Raw genomic sequence first — 16,023 nt, forward strand, 5'->3', positions numbered from 1 at the left:
CTACCTTTGACCCTACTTCCTTGCATATCTGTTAATTGCGCATACCAAAGTCACCATGCCAGGCGAAACAGCAAAGCGCACAAAGCGCGAGGAGTACAAGAAGTCGCTGCAGACGGAGGAGCAGCAGGGCGCTATGCCCAAGAAGAGGTTCTACAGGCAGCGCGCCCATGCGAACCCCTTCTCAGATCACTCGCTCACATAGTAAGATGATTTGGTCTTTGATGAGAAATGTATCTAATGTTATGCAGCCCCAAGAGCCCCGCAGACATGGACTGGGCGAGTCTATACCCCATGTACGCCAAACATCCCAAGAAAGAGACGGAAGAAGGGCAGAATGAGTCACATGATCTCAGCATAGAAGAGCAACTGGAAGCAAATGCGATATCAAAGAACGTCGAAATAGCAGACATAGGATGCGGTTTCGGCGGCCTACTCTTCGCCCTCGCACCCAAATTCCCTGACACATTGATACTCGGTCAGTTTCCCCATCCCTCCTCGCCACCCCATCCACGAAAACGCGCCCACAAAGACCACAAGCAGCCATCTCCAGACTAACACTTACCCACAGGCATGGAAATCCGCACCTCAGTGACAGAATACGTGCAAGAAAAAGTCCGCGCCCTCCGCGTCCAAAACGCCTCATCATCGCAGCTCTACCAAAACACCTCCTGCATCCGCGCAAACACCATGAAATTCCTGCCCAACTTCTTCCAAAAACATCAGTTATCGAAAATCTTCCTGTGTTTCCCGGACCCGCATTTCAAGCAACGGAAACATAAGGCGCGCATTGTGTCTTACACACTCAACTCAGAATACGCATACGTATTGAGGCCGGGTGGGGTGGTGTATACGATTACGGATGTGCAGGATCTGCATGAGTGGATGAAGGGGCATTTTGAGCGTCATCCGTGTTTTGAGCGGGTGGAGAGGGTGTTTGAGGAGGGGGAGACGGTGGATGGGGTTGAGGGCGTGGGTATGGATGAGTGTGTTAGGTTGATGAGGAGTGAGACTGAGGAGGGGAAGAAGGTGGAGCGGAATAAGGGACTGAAGTTTGTGGCGTGCTTTAGGAGGAGGGAGGATCCGGAGTGGCCGTAGGGAGCGGGTGAGAGATGGTTCTAGCTGAGAAGGGTGTGCCAGCTCTGTCGATTTTACCATGACGTGGAATTGAGTGGTGGTATTCGCTGTTCCTGTCTGCGCAACGTGTTCTCACGTCAATTGAACATGAGGATCATTCATGTTGTGTGTCTCGATCTCGCATCAGATATATGGGTTTTCTCGTCGTGGGGATTCTCGCTTAGCTATCATGGCTTATGGGGTATTTGGGTGAAGATCAAGGTTGCTCCTTTAGTCTTCAGCGAGAACAAGCTGTTCCATCTCAGGCTTTCTTCCTTCATCTGTACTATCGATAACAGAAGTTTCAATAACATGTAACCGATTCCGCACATGTGACACTGAAGCAAAACATTTGCTGTATACTGATAAAGTCACAGGCAGATCAGGACTGCATCTACTTATGTGTTGGGCGTTTGGTCTCTCAAACCGCGTTATGTCACTCACAAATTACTATGGTGGGCGATTTTTAAGGTTGCTTGTGCATTACACCGCTGACGACTAATCGCCATGGCTATAGTTGTCCCTACCTATCCCTCACTTGTTACAAGACTGCTGTTGGTTGAGCAAAACGCCATAGTACCATGTCTCTCCAAACCACCGGTGAAAGAATCGCAAAAATTGATCGCACTGTGGTTGTTAGCACGAAAGAATTTCAGTAGTTTGACCCATCGCAAAGGCATGCGTAGCAGTTCCTGCAAGTGGGGAGAAATTTAGAGCATAGCCGTGGTAGCCAACACGGCTCGCCCGATGATATGTAAAGCAGTGATTGTGACTGGCCCGCATTCGCGCGTTCTATGGTAAAGTAGCCTTGATTATCTCAAGCTGAAAAAGGATTGGTTGCACAAACAAGTTTGGATATGCGGTACCGCGGGAATATCAGGGCCACATTGTTAAATAAAATAGCCCTGTCTTCATCTCTTCGCTTTTCTTAAACACATCCTCTCTCATAAAGTATCTTCACGGCTGCATTTCATACCCAACCATACCAAGACCAAAACCAGCAAGGCATTTTCCCAACACCATGAAGTTCACCACCATCTTGGCTGCAGTCGCCGGCCTCTTCGCCGCTTCCGCTGCCGCACACGAGCAATGGGTCTACAATGACCACCGCAGGCCGCGCGCAGTCGCCAAGACAAGTATGCACTCTGAGCTGATAGCATTACCCCTCGCTGGAATCCCACAACCTATTGTACTAACCCACTTATCAGATGACTACGTCCCCACAGAAGACAAGTCTCTCTGCGCCCGCTGGGACGGACCCCGCTGCCTCGACGACGAAGAAGGCCCCAACATCTTCGACGAGGAAGAGCGTAAACGCCAGGAACTTCAAAGTCCCAAGGAGAAGCAAGAGGAGGCCCTCGCGGAGTTGAAGAAGATTCAGAAGATCTGGGAGGGACATCACGCCGAGATGCGAAATCTTAAGATGATGGAGAAGATCTATCAGGGATTCAATGAACAGTTGGATAGGCTTGAGAAGATGGCGAAGCTAAAGATTGGCAAGAATCGGGAGGCGGATGGGGTTTAGGATGGCGATCAGGGTGCGGAAGAGGTTTTGTAGATTGGGACAACTCCAAGGCTGGGAGAGTCATGATGGCTTGAGATACGCGTTGGAGATGGATTGTGGGATAGGCTAGAGAGCCGAACTGCGCACGCAATTGTCTACCTCGATGGGAATTCAGACACTGGAGTGGAAGCAGGTCGAAAGTGGCCGTCGCACAATGAAATGAACTTGATCATAATAGTTTGGCTTCGGAATGCAAGTGTAGCGGAGAAGTCGTGATGTTGACCTGCCCTGCAGCGCGATGCACGAGGCACGTCATCCCGAGGTTGCAGCACTGGCCACCGAATGAGGCCGATCGCGCTAAGTTTATCTGACCCTCATTCACCCATCACAGTCACTATCCTTCAACGCGACCACCAAGCCCGACTACTACCCCACGGACCCCCGAAGTCTATCCAAGTACTCAATTCAGGACCTGATTTGCCGATATGAGCAATTTTGGAGGCGCTGGGCTTGGGCAAAAGGTCCAAAAGCCGAATCCGTAAGTTCTTTGCTCAATGCGCATGTCTCGTTGTAACCCCCGGAAGACTTGGAGAACTTGGCTGCCTCTTGCTATTTCGCGAGTCCTTGTGCTAACAATTGTTTGACTTCAGGCCAGAGCGTGGCTCATTCCCTCTTGACCACGATGGTACGCTTCACAAACCCTTTACGTCCACTTTCACATCCCATTGAACCAATCGAACCATCTCGACACCGAACCGTCATTGCTATTCGTGCAAACAACCCGCTGACACTGCATTTCAGGAGAATGCAAGGACATCATGCTCTCGTACCTGCGATGCATCAAGTCGCATCGTGGGACCAACGACCCCGAATGCCGCGGCCTCTCCAAGTCATACCTGTCATGTCGCATGGACCGGTACGTACCATCATCTACTCTCTCGAGGAAGGTATCGCTGTACCGTCATACAAACATACTGCGCCGCCTATCTTCCCATTAGCTTTCCACGCCATTCCGCCATCTAATTCCAGTAGCACCGGCGGAGTCGCGCATCCTTCCTCTCGCTCTGATCATTCCCCTTACATAATGAGCATATGGCTGACCATTATCACTGCATTAGAAATCTGATGGCACCGGATTCGTTCAAGAACTTGGGCTTCGGCGAAGACAGTGACGGCCCTGTCACCACCGCCGCAAACGCATCTCAGCCATCGCAACCCAACGGCCAAAACAAACCTCGCGGAGCTTAGGATAACGAGTTACTGTTCGAGCGAAGGACAAAGATCACGCGGTCATCTGTTCGGTAGCATCCGAAGAACATGGCTCACATAGACCCCTCGGAATACGTCTCCACTCTTCTTTCCGAACATCTTCGACGTGCCAAATGACGCACATGCGTATGTGTGAGCACGCCCCATGCGCACCCTGCGGCGAGACTGCAGATTCGACAGATGACATTGAGAAGATGCCCTGGACCAAGACGGCAAAGCATATAGTGAGACATGGGGATGGTCGGATCGGCGGCACTGGCACCCATCTCCGCGAAAGGCACAAATACAAGCAACTTGGACACAACAAGGAAAGCCCATGACAGCTTGGCAGATGCTGTAAACACCGAGGATACTGGTGATACCCGGGCGCGCCACAACAGATCCGATGGAAGACAAGGCAGTGCAGACAACACTGCAGGTCTATCTGAATCACATCGTTCTTTGTAGAACCTCGATAAGACAGCGGCGCAAATACACCTTGTTCACCGCTACACATTCCCATCGATCACCACCCCCCGTCATCCTGCAGTGGCGACCGTCAGACCCGATCTTCAACCGAGACCTGCAAGTCATCCCCCGCAAACCTAGATCTAGGAAACGGCGCTGCTCTGCAGATCGGGGGGTGTAACCGTCGTACAGCCGGCTAGCTGACACTGCCGATGGGGGCACGATGACTTGCTCAACACCTGTCTTCCCTGCTGGAATGTCCGGCTATCTGAACATGTGTGATGCGCATCTTTGGTAGCGCCATGAACACTTTGTTTTTGCGCTACTGCTGTCTCTGCCACTGAAACAGTGTGGTTGTGTCTACGGGGGGTTCGTGTTATGACGTCGGTGGCAGATGGGCTTCTCACTTTGCTGTGGGAGGGCGTGAGAGACGGGCGAGTGCGGGTTTGGCGTCGCGCAAGGCACCGTGTGTCTTTTGCGACGAGGAGATTATGGCCTGAAGTGAGATGAGACTGCGTCGGTGTTCTTTGCTGAACCTCATCCGCATGCATGCGCAGTGTTATGCCAGCTATACTGACTATGCGAACTAGCAACTACAACGGCATAACTGTGCATGCTATCATACTATAACGTACCTCGCTATAGCACTCTCATAACACAGCTATCCACACTAGCGTGCGTACGTACGCATGTTACACGACAGATGTCAGTACCGATCCCAACACCCCAAGCCCACCTGCCGACTCCCTTGCAATGTCACAACCAAAACCCCCTCAACACCGATCGTGCACCCCATCCCCTCTCTTCGTTCCGTCAAACGACGAAGAAGTGGCTATACCCCTTGTAGACGCAATGCGATTGTGTAGCAACATCGCGACAAGGTCCCCCTCGCCGGTTGATCCCATTCCACTCCATTCCACGTCCCTGCTTCACCCCAACCCAACCCCCGCAACGGCTTTTGTCTCTTCTTGCAGAACCCTTCGCCGCTCGCGTATACAGTACGGTTACCTGCACATTGCGCATAATCCATTCGCCATGGACACGGACCCCCTCGATTGGATAACACTGCATCGTGAGCGAAGGACGTAGTAAGGACGTAGGCAGCTGATTGGCTGCGGGACCAGAGGCCGTTTTGCAGACCGATCGTAGCGTGCGTGTAAGCATATTGGCATGGGGGGTGATCTGCCGGCAGGAATGGCGGGGACGCAGGACGGGGTATATTGAAGAGTGATATAGGTGTTTCGTGTCGGAACGGACTGCATGGCATGGGTTTGTGGTGATTGTGATGAGGGGATTGCGAGGGAGGGGTTGGTTGGTGGGAATGTCGGCCGGGATGTCTAACTGTATTTCTCTTCGTTGTTTCTATGGGGTGAGATGGATATGGGTATGAGCGGCTGTCGGGATGGGATGCATGTTGGACTTGCGTTTCTACCGAACTACATCCTCCGCATCAAACGTATCGGAATGCGCAATCAAACCTCCCCCGTCTCCATCCAACCAACCAACCAACCAACCAAGCCAAGCTATCATTCCTTCTTCTCGTCACCTGCATGTACCCATATCTCATTCCCCATCCTCCACCGTTCACGACTCACCCCACCACCCGAAAACAGCCAAACACCCGGTCGGTCTCACCTCCGTCCGGAACGTTCTTCGGACATGATCTTGCGAAATTGCTTTTCTGTCTTTATCCCTTCGTTAGCCGTTGAGATGCGGGCGACTAGACTTGCTTTTTCCCTACTTTCCCACTTTCCCATAAGCCCTAGATACGGTATTGTTGTACGAGATCCAGCGCTACTATGTATGGCGCCGACGCCACAACTTAGCTGGCCAAGTAGTCCGTGTATCACAGTCTTTGCGCAATCTTGGAGATTGGGTGAAGGCGGCGGCAATGGCGATGGCGATGGCGATTTGCTCGTATCCGAAAATTGTGAATGCCATGAGGCTGAGACACGGGAGAGGCGTGGTAGAGACGCAGGAATCCGGAATGTTGCTTTTGTGGACCTTTTCGTCCTCCACACTGGCTGCCTGACGGGAGGACTGTGGCGGTCGCCTCCACCGCCGAATGGACAGGGAGGGGCGCGGCTCAACCAACTTCACCTAACTCGACAAGGCATGAAAGACGGGGTTATTGATGTAGATGAAATTGTATCTGGGACCAATCGGCCCATACCAGAGCCCATGAACTGAAAGGCAGAACGCGCAGTAGCAAGAATTCCCATAGGCCCATCGTAACCATAGCAAGCGTTATCCGAACGTCTTCTGCATCTATCATTCTCTTCCCACCAACATAAGTGCTGACACCATAGAACGCCAACAATCCGAAACGCGCCGACCATGCTTACATGTGCCTCCCATAAACAAAACTGGCATTAAAGAAGACAAGAGTGGTGATGTGCAAAACTGCAGGTAAACAACCGTGACACGCCACATACATGCGAGAAAGATGTAAATAGATGAAGGAAAGCGAGTCGCAGAGCTGCCAGAAGGAGAGACCGCCGTGTACGGAGAGTGTCGAATACCGAAGCGGCGAAGACCTTCGTGCTCCGGTTGGTAGGCTAAGCTCGGGTGATGATGAGCGGGAAACCAGGGTGATGATGTGCCACGGAGGGGTAGAACATATTATGCAACGAAATGGGAAGTGCTTTGATGCAGGCGAGAGCTTCATCCGTCCTTGGCCAGCAGAGACGGTACGCGCGCGGGCGACGACATGCCGAGGAATGGTCGACCGATGTGAGGTGTCTTTAGCCTCATTGTAGCAGCTCTAGCGTATGCATCAAGCAGGATGCAGGAACGGGTGCGGGGTATCGCGGGGTATCATAGTGAAGGAATCGACAACGAGATGAAAAGGCCGGAAGAACAGAGACAGCTAGTAGGCTTTGGATCAGTTCATGTCCATGCCGTACTCATCCTCCTCTTTGAGACTAGACCAGTACTGCTGCTGGTTCGATCCAGAACCGCTACCGGTACTCTGCATGCCTGGGCTAAGACTCTGTGGAGATGCGCCGCTGATAGGTTCACCGGCCAAGTTGGTGTGCTTGGGCACTCGGAGTCCGGAGCCAGGGCCTCGCGAGTATCGGAAGGTACCTGAGCCGTTCTTCTCAAGAGCCTCGAGGATCTCGGTCTTCATGCGCTTCTCGTCTTCAGTCTGTTCGGTGACCCACTCTTCGCCAGTGGCTTGTTGAAGTCGTGCAGCTAGCTCGTCACACTCTTGGAGCTTCTTGGACAGCATCCACATGAGATCGCGAGTCCAGCTGACAGCACCGTTGAGAATGTCACCCTTGTTCGGGCCCTTGTCCTTCTCCTCGATGGGCAGTCCCTGTGTAATGTTACCAGCGGCCCGCCTTCCATTGCCACCAGCGAGAAGTGACGTTGCTTGTGGAGGCGACATGCCGGTGGCGCCCATGGTAGGTGACAAGGGGCCATTATTGTTGATGTGCTTGCGGATCTTCTCGTCCTCGAGGCGATGCTGAGGTACAAGACGAGACAAGTCGTGAATGCGCTCGTTGATGTTGTCCCGTCGGCGACGCTCGACCAAGTTATGAGACTCCCGACGCCGGCGCTTCTTAGCGTCTGCGTTCTGGCCAATATCGACCTTGGCAGGTAGTGAGTTGTGCTTGCCGGAATGCAGGACATCGGTGATCTGCTGGTGGTGCATGGTGCCCTGGTGGGGCGACGCGGTGGGCGAGTCGATCCATGAGTGCGCACTTCCGGGAGTGCCGTCCCACTGGCCAGACACGCTCTTTTGATGGCGGTGCATGTTGGTCATGATTGGCTGAGTAAAGTTGCCAGAGTCTGGCGTGCCGAGGTGGAGACCAGCCATGGCAGGGGTCTTTGGTGACATGGGAGCACGGCTGTCAGAGCCAGTCCGGCTCATGGTGATACGCTGGCGCATGGATCCACTGGGCATGCTGCCAGGGAAGTTCATCCTCTGTGGTACTGATTGGTACTGGTTGAAGTCGAAGTTGCCAGGGTGGTTGAAGGGGCTGTGGATGGGCAGGTCGTCTGGGGTGTTTGAGTAGACCTGGTTCATGTTTGGGTTGTTGGTGTGACTGTGGTAGTAGTCTTGCTGGCCAGCCTGCTCTTGAGCAAAGTTGTTGAAGGCTGGTTGTTGTTCGAAAGTGCCAAGTGACTCGGCAAGTTCGTCGTCAGCGATCCCTGCTCCGCCCTGCATGTAGCTGTTGCCGGCGAAGTGGTTGCCCATCATGCTCCCGCTCATGTTGAGCTCGGAGGGGTTGATGCCATTGGCATTCTCGTGCCCAGCGAACTGAGCGTTAGCGTATTGGTGGTTCATGTCAAGGCCGTTGTGGCCGAGGAAGCGCTGGTTGAAAGACATCTCGTCGACTTCTTCTTTGATGTATGGTTGAGGTGATCCTGTGCCAGTCATGTTGAAGATATCAGCGTCTAGCACGTCGTCAGAGGGAGAGTCGAAGCCAAGGTCCAGCCTCGCAATCGGCTTTTGAGGAGAGTAGGAAGAGGGAGGAGTGAAGAGAGCGTCCGCTTGAGGGACAGTCAGTATGGTCTCGTAGTACATGATAGAAATTGACGTTGGAAATGACGGAAGAGGAAGTGCGGGGAAGGGGAGGAGAGAGGAGAGTCTGATATAGGAAATGGATGCACTCTAGCGCCGTTCTCAAGACGGTGCAGAGTGGGAGACGTCACAAAGGCGTACTTACTAGGCTTTGGCATTACTGTGGGTTGCAGTATTCCAGGAATGTGGATGTGTATGATCTGAAACGATCTGTCGTCGATCTAAGCAAGTGACTAAGGATCGCGCTCGCAGCTTGCAGGATGATTGCAGCACGAGGCGGTCTGTGTCGCTATAAGGACCCTGGCAGATGCTTGCTATCTGGTGTGCACAAGGACAGTGCGAGCAAGCTGAGAGGCCTAGCTAGTGACGCCTGATAGGGACGAGCAAGCCTCTGATCTGGGGCAGAGGAGGCTAGTGTTTGTCTGCGCAGAAGACGTTAGTGCCATGTTCTGTATGCAAGAGTTGTCGTTCTGGGAAGTATCGCTCACCGGTTCGGGTCTGCTGGCGTGGAGGTGGTTGTGGGGGAGTGAGGGAACTCGGAGCTGTGTTCCGGGATCGAACTGAGAGCATATGTCAGCGCACAGTCCAGCAGTCTGAAGTGTTGGGCGGTTGAAGGGTTGGTTGCATGAGTGTGGCGCACAGCGAGGTAACCCGCGAGGCGAGCGACGGCGGACGACAGCCGTGCAGCAGCCCGGCGCTGTGGGGATGGTGGTACAGGGGACAAAAGCAGCGAAACCGTCACACACGGCCGCGGTATGGCTGGCGTGGTCTTGACGACGCAGGCCGAAGCGAGGTGCGGCGGAGTGGGAGAGGCGGTGGTAAAGGAAAGAGCAGCCGGACGTTGACTCACCTCGGAACTGAAGGAAGGCGCAATGGGATGCACCTGCAACACTCGGTCTCTCGGTCGCGGAGAGAAGGAGTGAGGTCGCTCGGACGGATAGCTGCGGCGGTTCACGGGCAGCAAACTTGGTCGTCGAGGGTGGTGGTGGAGGTCGTGGTCTGGATGCAGCGGCGTGGGGTGGGACAAAGAGGTTTGCCTTGGTGGTCGAGGGCGGCAGCAATGGAGAGGTGAGGTGCTGGTCGAGTGGCAACTATGTCGTCTTGCAGTAAGAGGCCTGGTGCGACGGGCGTGGTGGTGGGTAAAATAGCGGAGGTGGGATATGGAGAAGGAAGTCGGGGGATATGGCGGGGAGGGATCAAGGGTGGGATGTGCCTGGTCGTGGTGGAGCAGAGCGTGGTAGGCGGGCTGCCGTGCGTTTGTTTGGCTTCTGTCTGCGGCACAGGCTGAGGATATTGCGCTGGCTGCAGCGGCTCTCTCTCTCTTGAGCGACGACGGGGCAGCTGAAGCGAGGCGTCGGTGTGGGAGGGCCCTAAGCCGGAAGGCGGTCAGAGAGGTGGTGGTGCTAGTGCGCGCGCCAAGCGGCTATGGGCAATGGCGAATCAGCCTGTTTGACGCGGATCGCAGCCAGCGAGGGCGAGGGCTTGGGAACGGCAGAGAGTAGCACGGCGCGCCGAGACGATGCCGCTGCGGTGTTGCGTAAGATGGGGATGACGTGCGGCGGCGTACAGAGATAGGCGTACGGAATAGGCGTACGGGGATGAGGGCGTCGTGGAGAGGTGGAGGGAAGCTCGGCCCGCGGTGGTCCGCAGATATAGTGATGAGTACTCCACAGGTAGACATACACTGAGTATGTCGTGAGAGGGAAATTATTGGACAGGTAGAGACGCGGCACGGCCGCATAATATACACCTCGCTGCTCTGGCGGCTCTTCGCCATCTCTCACCCGCCTTACGCTGAGTGTGGCTCTGCCTGTTGCCCACCCCGGTCCTGCGCCCACCCCGGCAGCAAGGTGTGGCCTCTTTTGGTCACGAACGAGGTAATCTTGTCTCAGCTACCCGGTTTCTACGCAGCGCTGGGTGAGGGCGCGCAATGTGACTCACTAAAGGGCTTCGGGCTCCTGTCAAGCGTCATCCATTGTCGACAGTCCAGGGCAGCCATGGCCGACCTGGCCGAGAGTGTGTGTGGTTCTCCAGGCCATGGTCCTTGATGCTTGCTAGGCTCATGGCAGCGGGAGACGATCTCGCGCTAGTCGCTAGAGCACCGAGGCGACGCTAGACTCTCAATGCCCTTTGCTTTCACCCTCCACCACGACGACTAGGCGGATCGCATACGACACGCCGGAGAGTTCCTTCCTGCTCTGCGCACCCCGCCGCCCAATCACACGCGCCGCAGCCGCCCCCCGGTCCTTCGCTCCTTCCGCTACACCTTCGCACCCTCTGCGGCCTCGTCACAAGCCTCGCCCATCCGTCGTCCCATCTGAGACGCCTGTCTGACATCTGCCATTGGCCGTCTGCCTCCTACACCGCAGGTCGATCATCTGCACGAAATCTTCCGGTCCGTCTTCGCAGTAGCAGCAGTGGCACCGAATCGAACAAACCGCTGCTGTGCCCTCCCACGACGCGCCCAAGCCACTCACCGCAGCGGGCCCAGGCAGCTACACATACACCAGCCAGGGTCGACGGCCGCTATCTGCTAGCCGTACCAAGACTCGCACCTCCACGGCTCTTTGTGTCGCCTGCTGCGGCTTCGACCAAAGCTTCTCCCGACTAACTCCCATCCTCACACCTGGGCATACTCAGATCCGCTAGCACCTCGTGTTCACCTCCCCCAACATGGCCTCCGCTTCCTTCCGCGACTCGATGAACTCGCTCGGCTGGAGCAGGAGAGAGGCAGACGCGCCCATCAACACCGCGCCGCCCTCTTTCCTGGGCCGCATCCAGAACCTGAATCCCTTCGGCGAGGGAGGCTATGTTCGACTCCCCATAACAGAGGGCAACCCTGGCGCCCCTCTCCCAGCGCCTACCCGCAGAGAGGAGGAAGAGGGGTGGTTTGCGCGTAAGTCTACGTCTTCCATTGCATCCTGTGGCAAAACACGTCCACCTTCCTTACGCGTCTCTCTCGCTCCCCATCTCCACTTTATCTGAGATATACCCTACTGCTACAACCCCTCCCACTATAGCTGTGGCGCGTGATGTCATCAGACGACAACGGTCGGGGCTAGTTTCACCTGCACCGCCATGGTTCTTTGTCTTCCTTCCATGTTTTGTCAGATGGCATTCTCGAAATGCGCATCCCTCTAGTTGTGGAGATATCCATAATTCCACAGGCATCAACGTGTCATCTGCCTGCGAACTGTACCCGGCCGCGCGACAACCGACAATGTGACAGAAGGGAGTTCCTGCGTTACCACTTCGGATGCAGGACCCTCGCATTGCACACACCTTTGACTCATGTTTACGTCCGCTAACCCATACCTGCAGTGAGTCGGTGGGACCGATTGCTCGTGTTTGGTGGGCTGCTCATTGCTGCCTTGGCAATGTTTGCTACTTGTATTGGCCTGATGTTTACGCCTGTCTTTCTGCTCAGGCCGCGCAAGTTTGCCATTTTGTAAGTCCTCAGCTCTCCTGTTGCCTCGTATCCAGCCGAACACGCCCTGCATGCAGCCTTCTCGCCAGTGGTGAGATCATACAAGGCGGATAGGCAGTGACACATACTGCATACGTCCTTCGGCACGGCTATGCGAACTCATGCAATCTGCAATGTCAAGGATCGCATCTTCCGCTCACCGACTGCGGACGTTAGCCTGCACGAATCCAGTCGCTTGACTCTCTAGCCACCAGAGATCGGCGCTGGACCCTCTGTAGCGATCATGCGGGTCCAAGGTTCGGCGCGCTGCAGGGTGCAGACAACCTTCACCTAGTCCAGACTCTGCCACGCCAAGTCGTATGCACATCACCTGAAGAACGTTAGCGCTAACATCCATGGCCTGATTGCAGATGGTCCATGGGAAGCGTTCTCTTTTTGGCAGCTTGGGGTGTCCTCATGGGCCCTATGCAATACGGTAAGCAGCCTCATTATCCGAGCCCACCACTACCGTCGCTGACAAAATATCAGTTCAGCACCTCATTTCTGGTCCGAGGCTTCCGTTCACTGCTGCTTACTTCAGCAGCATCGCTCTCACACTCTTCTTCTCTCTAGGTGTAAGTTCAAGTTCCTACCCCAGTACATTTATCCCTGCTACATGTCGACCCTTGTTCATGGCTGCCCGAGAGCGAGCCCCCACGCTTCCCTTATCGATTATCGTCCCCATAGTTTGTGTTTACTGACACTGTCCGCGTGACTAGCTCCACAGCACCATCTTGACCTTCGTTGCGGCTATCGCCCAACTAGTATGTCTATTATGGTACATCGTCTCGTATTTCCCAATGGGCTCCACGGGCCTGCGTTTTGCAGGACGCTTTGGCGCGAACCGTGTGACAGCTTGGATGAACGACTGAGTTCGTTGATGTGTGCATTACGAATGTCGTCTTGGCCATCGTGGCTATGTTGCTCCGTACATACAAGTAGGTTGACGCAACGCGCGTCAAGAATACCATCATCATGTCTGCCAGAGCAGTATATTGCCTCGACGCGAAAAAGACTCATCTACCAGGATGCATCCGATATGCTTCTTCCAAGCCCATCACGTTGCGTAGTCACGCACGCGTTGCTCTCTCCACGCCTCCCATTCGCGCTCTGTGATTGATCGGTCGGCTCGCAAAGATGTGCCACACCAAACGTCGCGAGCTTCAGAACTGGGCATAGACTGCGCAGCTAGTGCGGCGTTCAAGCAGCGTTTCATCGTTTCATACACTAGCTACAGGCCTATCGCCACATGTGCATTTCCAAGCCGACTTTCCGACATGTTTCTTGACTCCACCAAACCTGTTCAATATACTTGATACTTGCAATTCCGCCTCCCGAGCCAGAAGTGTGAGGGAGTGACTGACTTGACTGGAGGTCGTGGTGTCTCACATGGGCCGCCTACCAGAATGCGTTAAATCAGCCCCTCGGATGTAAAATGTTGATCATGCACTGTATCCAACCTCGTGGCGAAGTTCACTACAACGCCAGCCCAGCCTTAGTCTACGCAGCACTGGCATTGTTAATCCGACTGGCTGTATCCTTGACTACGCCAGTTCGTACGAGTCGTAAGTTCGCACCGATCAGCAACAAGGACGGATCGGCGCTGCGAACGGAAGGGAAGTTACAGCGTGGGTGTGCGTCAAAAGGCAGGCGCAGAGTGTCGATCGAAGATCAACCCCAAAGAACAGGGTCCATCCCGAGGATGCGCCGTCCGTTTGCAAGCTCGCCAAGCGTGCAGACAAGAAAGGCGCACGCTGCGAACGGCTCTGACACCATCTTGCGCGTTACTAACTAGTTGGGTTGTTGTTGCATCGCGCCATCACAGTTAGAAAGCAGCATAGTCATAGTGGCTGCGCCCGGTTTAGGTTTAGACGGAAAGCAGGTTAGGTTGCGTATTTGACACCGCCTACGCCTCTCCTGGGAACATGACTTATTCCCAACTCCTTGCTTGCGCGGTTTACGTTCGTTCGCGCGATACGCGATATGTTCGCATGCTGCAAATCCATGCAATCATGCTGCAATCACCCGACTGAACAGCCCCTAGTCCTGGTTTTCCTCCGAGAACACTACCAAACCTTGGAACATAGTAAATGCAAGGAGAGATGATGCGAAAGCGAGGCAAGTTTAACGAAGCGATAGTGATCCAGGGTTCATCCTAGCGAGACAAGTCTAGATGGGATGACTGACTGTCTTTGATGAAGAGGAAAGAAAAAAGGCCTCGTGATCTACATACCTGCACGACAGAAATACACCCGAGTTTTGGGCGCGGGCTGTTCTATCGCGATCAAGGAAAGAGTCGTAGTGGTGTAGTGGCATGGCTCTTCTCTAGACAGGGAGTGGGAGGGCGACCATCGTACAGGGATAGGGATACCCCGCATCGCCTGCATTGCGCATGCAAGCATGGGCGCTTACGCACCTCCGTCTGCACGCCAACCGCCACAACAACGTGCAACAGGGTCGGGTCGTTTGCTCTCAAAGCAAGGTATGCAGGTCGCAGCGCTGGTGGCCGCTGGGCGCTTTACTTGCAAAATAGGAATGCGACTAAGGCGTGGGCCTAGATAGATGGTGTACCAAGGTCATTGCGCGAGGCGGGTCAAGCGAGGGCGAGGCGGTCAAGATTGTTCGACTAACCACTGCTAACAGAGGCATGGGCATGAACAGATGGGGGCCAGCACTACTGTCTTTATTGGGCGCGAATCGCGGTTCCGATTCTGCACCTGGACGTACTATGCAAGACTAGGCTGTCGTGTCGTTGACAAAGGAAGAAGCAAAAGTTTGGTTCGCGATGAATGAGCGGTCAGAGATGTGTGTGTGAGATGTGAGAGCCCGTGAGAGGGTAATGACGACATGATTTCCGCTCTCTCTCCGAAAGTTTACCAGTAGCAAGCTATTATGGTTGATATCAAGGGCTGGGCCTGGAATGGGTAAAGTAAGATTTCGGTATTAGGTGCCGAGGGAGGTGTGCGGTTTCTATTGTCAATCTACGACGCGACGTCTGATATCTTGATTTTGGTTGATATCAGGTGCGGTTGGGTTTGAGGGTTCGGAGGTGGGTTCCGTCCGTTGGTCATTCGGGCCTTTTGTGGCGCAGATCGCGTTTGGCATCGTGAGGCGGGGTGGGCGAGTGTGGCTTTGGTTTGCTGTGTGCGTATGGGACGCATGGTTTTGGATGTTGTAGGTGTAATCATGCGATAGACGCGTAACAGCAGCGAAGAAGGTGCTTACTTTGCTGATGCATGCCGATAGGCGCGGAGTCGCTTCGCCTTGTCTGACAAGACTCGCTTCACCTTGGTGAGATTACGCTTCGGGACTGTCAATACTCGAGCGTCTTTGCCATGCTGCTGCTTTGGGTGTTTGCTAGCGAAGTATGCTGAGGAAGGTCTCGCCACGTTCAAGAATCTATCCAGCTCTGTCTGAATGAGGACGAGCATATTTGCTGCGAGTTCAGCTTTTCTGTCACACGCGATATTGCGTCGTCTCTCGTTTGAAAATCGCATAGGTAGCATCTGCGAGATCAGATGTGTGTTACGACGGGTAAGGCTGGCATTTCAGCTTTCGATCACCATCGTCGTGCCGTGCATAGGCGAGGTCCGCTCGCGGGAATGATGTCGTACGAGACCTCGCCTGTATAGGGCTGACAGCGGATTTATTGTGGCGTTGACGTTTCTGGGTTGGACGTCTGAGAAGAGCTGG

At 54.4% G+C, this 16,023-nt stretch overlaps 5 protein-coding genes across 5 annotated transcripts; 4 read left to right on the forward strand and 1 right to left on the reverse strand.

The window, feature by feature from the left end:
* Nucleotides 1-55: 55 nt before the first annotated feature.
* TRM8 (tRNA (guanine-N(7)-)-methyltransferase (tRNA(m7G46)-methyltransferase)) lies at nt 56-1,095 on the forward strand (the record flags this gene model as incomplete). Its single annotated transcript, XM_051501375.1, has 3 exons — nt 56-201; nt 249-475; nt 569-1,095. 3 exons carry the CDS (start codon nt 56-58, stop codon nt 1,093-1,095), a joined length of 900 nt encoding a protein of 299 aa, XP_051348444.1.
* A 1,039-nt stretch (nt 1,096-2,134) lies between these two features.
* On the forward strand, nt 2,135-2,638 carry J4E92_010035 (uncharacterized protein; the record flags this gene model as incomplete). Its single annotated transcript, XM_051501376.1, has 2 exons — nt 2,135-2,249; nt 2,322-2,638. 2 exons carry the CDS (start codon nt 2,135-2,137, stop codon nt 2,636-2,638), a joined length of 432 nt encoding a protein of 143 aa, XP_051348445.1.
* A 797-nt stretch (nt 2,639-3,435) lies between these two features.
* COX19 (Cytochrome c oxidase assembly protein cox19) lies at nt 3,436-3,865 on the forward strand (the record flags this gene model as incomplete). Its single annotated transcript, XM_051501377.1, has 2 exons — nt 3,436-3,533; nt 3,736-3,865. 2 exons carry the CDS (start codon nt 3,436-3,438, stop codon nt 3,863-3,865), a joined length of 228 nt encoding a protein of 75 aa, XP_051348446.1.
* A 3,352-nt stretch (nt 3,866-7,217) lies between these two features.
* Nucleotides 7,218-8,867, reverse strand: J4E92_010037 (uncharacterized protein; the record flags this gene model as incomplete). The annotated part of the gene is made up of 1 exon (XM_051501378.1): nt 7,218-8,867. The coding sequence occupies one exon, from the start codon at nt 8,865-8,867 to the stop codon at nt 7,218-7,220; it is 1,650 nt and encodes a 549-aa protein (XP_051348447.1).
* Nucleotides 8,868-11,537: 2,670 nt separating this feature from the next.
* Nucleotides 11,538-13,202, forward strand: J4E92_010038 (uncharacterized protein; the record flags this gene model as incomplete). Its single annotated transcript, XM_051501379.1, has 5 exons — nt 11,538-11,760; nt 12,186-12,312; nt 12,702-12,766; nt 12,820-12,905; nt 13,050-13,202. The coding sequence occupies 5 exons, from the start codon at nt 11,538-11,540 to the stop codon at nt 13,200-13,202; spliced, it is 654 nt and encodes a 217-aa protein (XP_051348448.1).
* Nucleotides 13,203-16,023: the final 2,821 nt, after the last annotated feature.

Source organism: Alternaria infectoria, assembly GCF_024043175.1.
Source record: "Alternaria infectoria strain BMP 0036 chromosome Unknown scaffold_30, whole genome shotgun sequence".
Classification (NCBI taxonomy): Eukaryota; Fungi; Ascomycota; class Dothideomycetes; order Pleosporales; family Pleosporaceae; genus Alternaria; species Alternaria infectoria.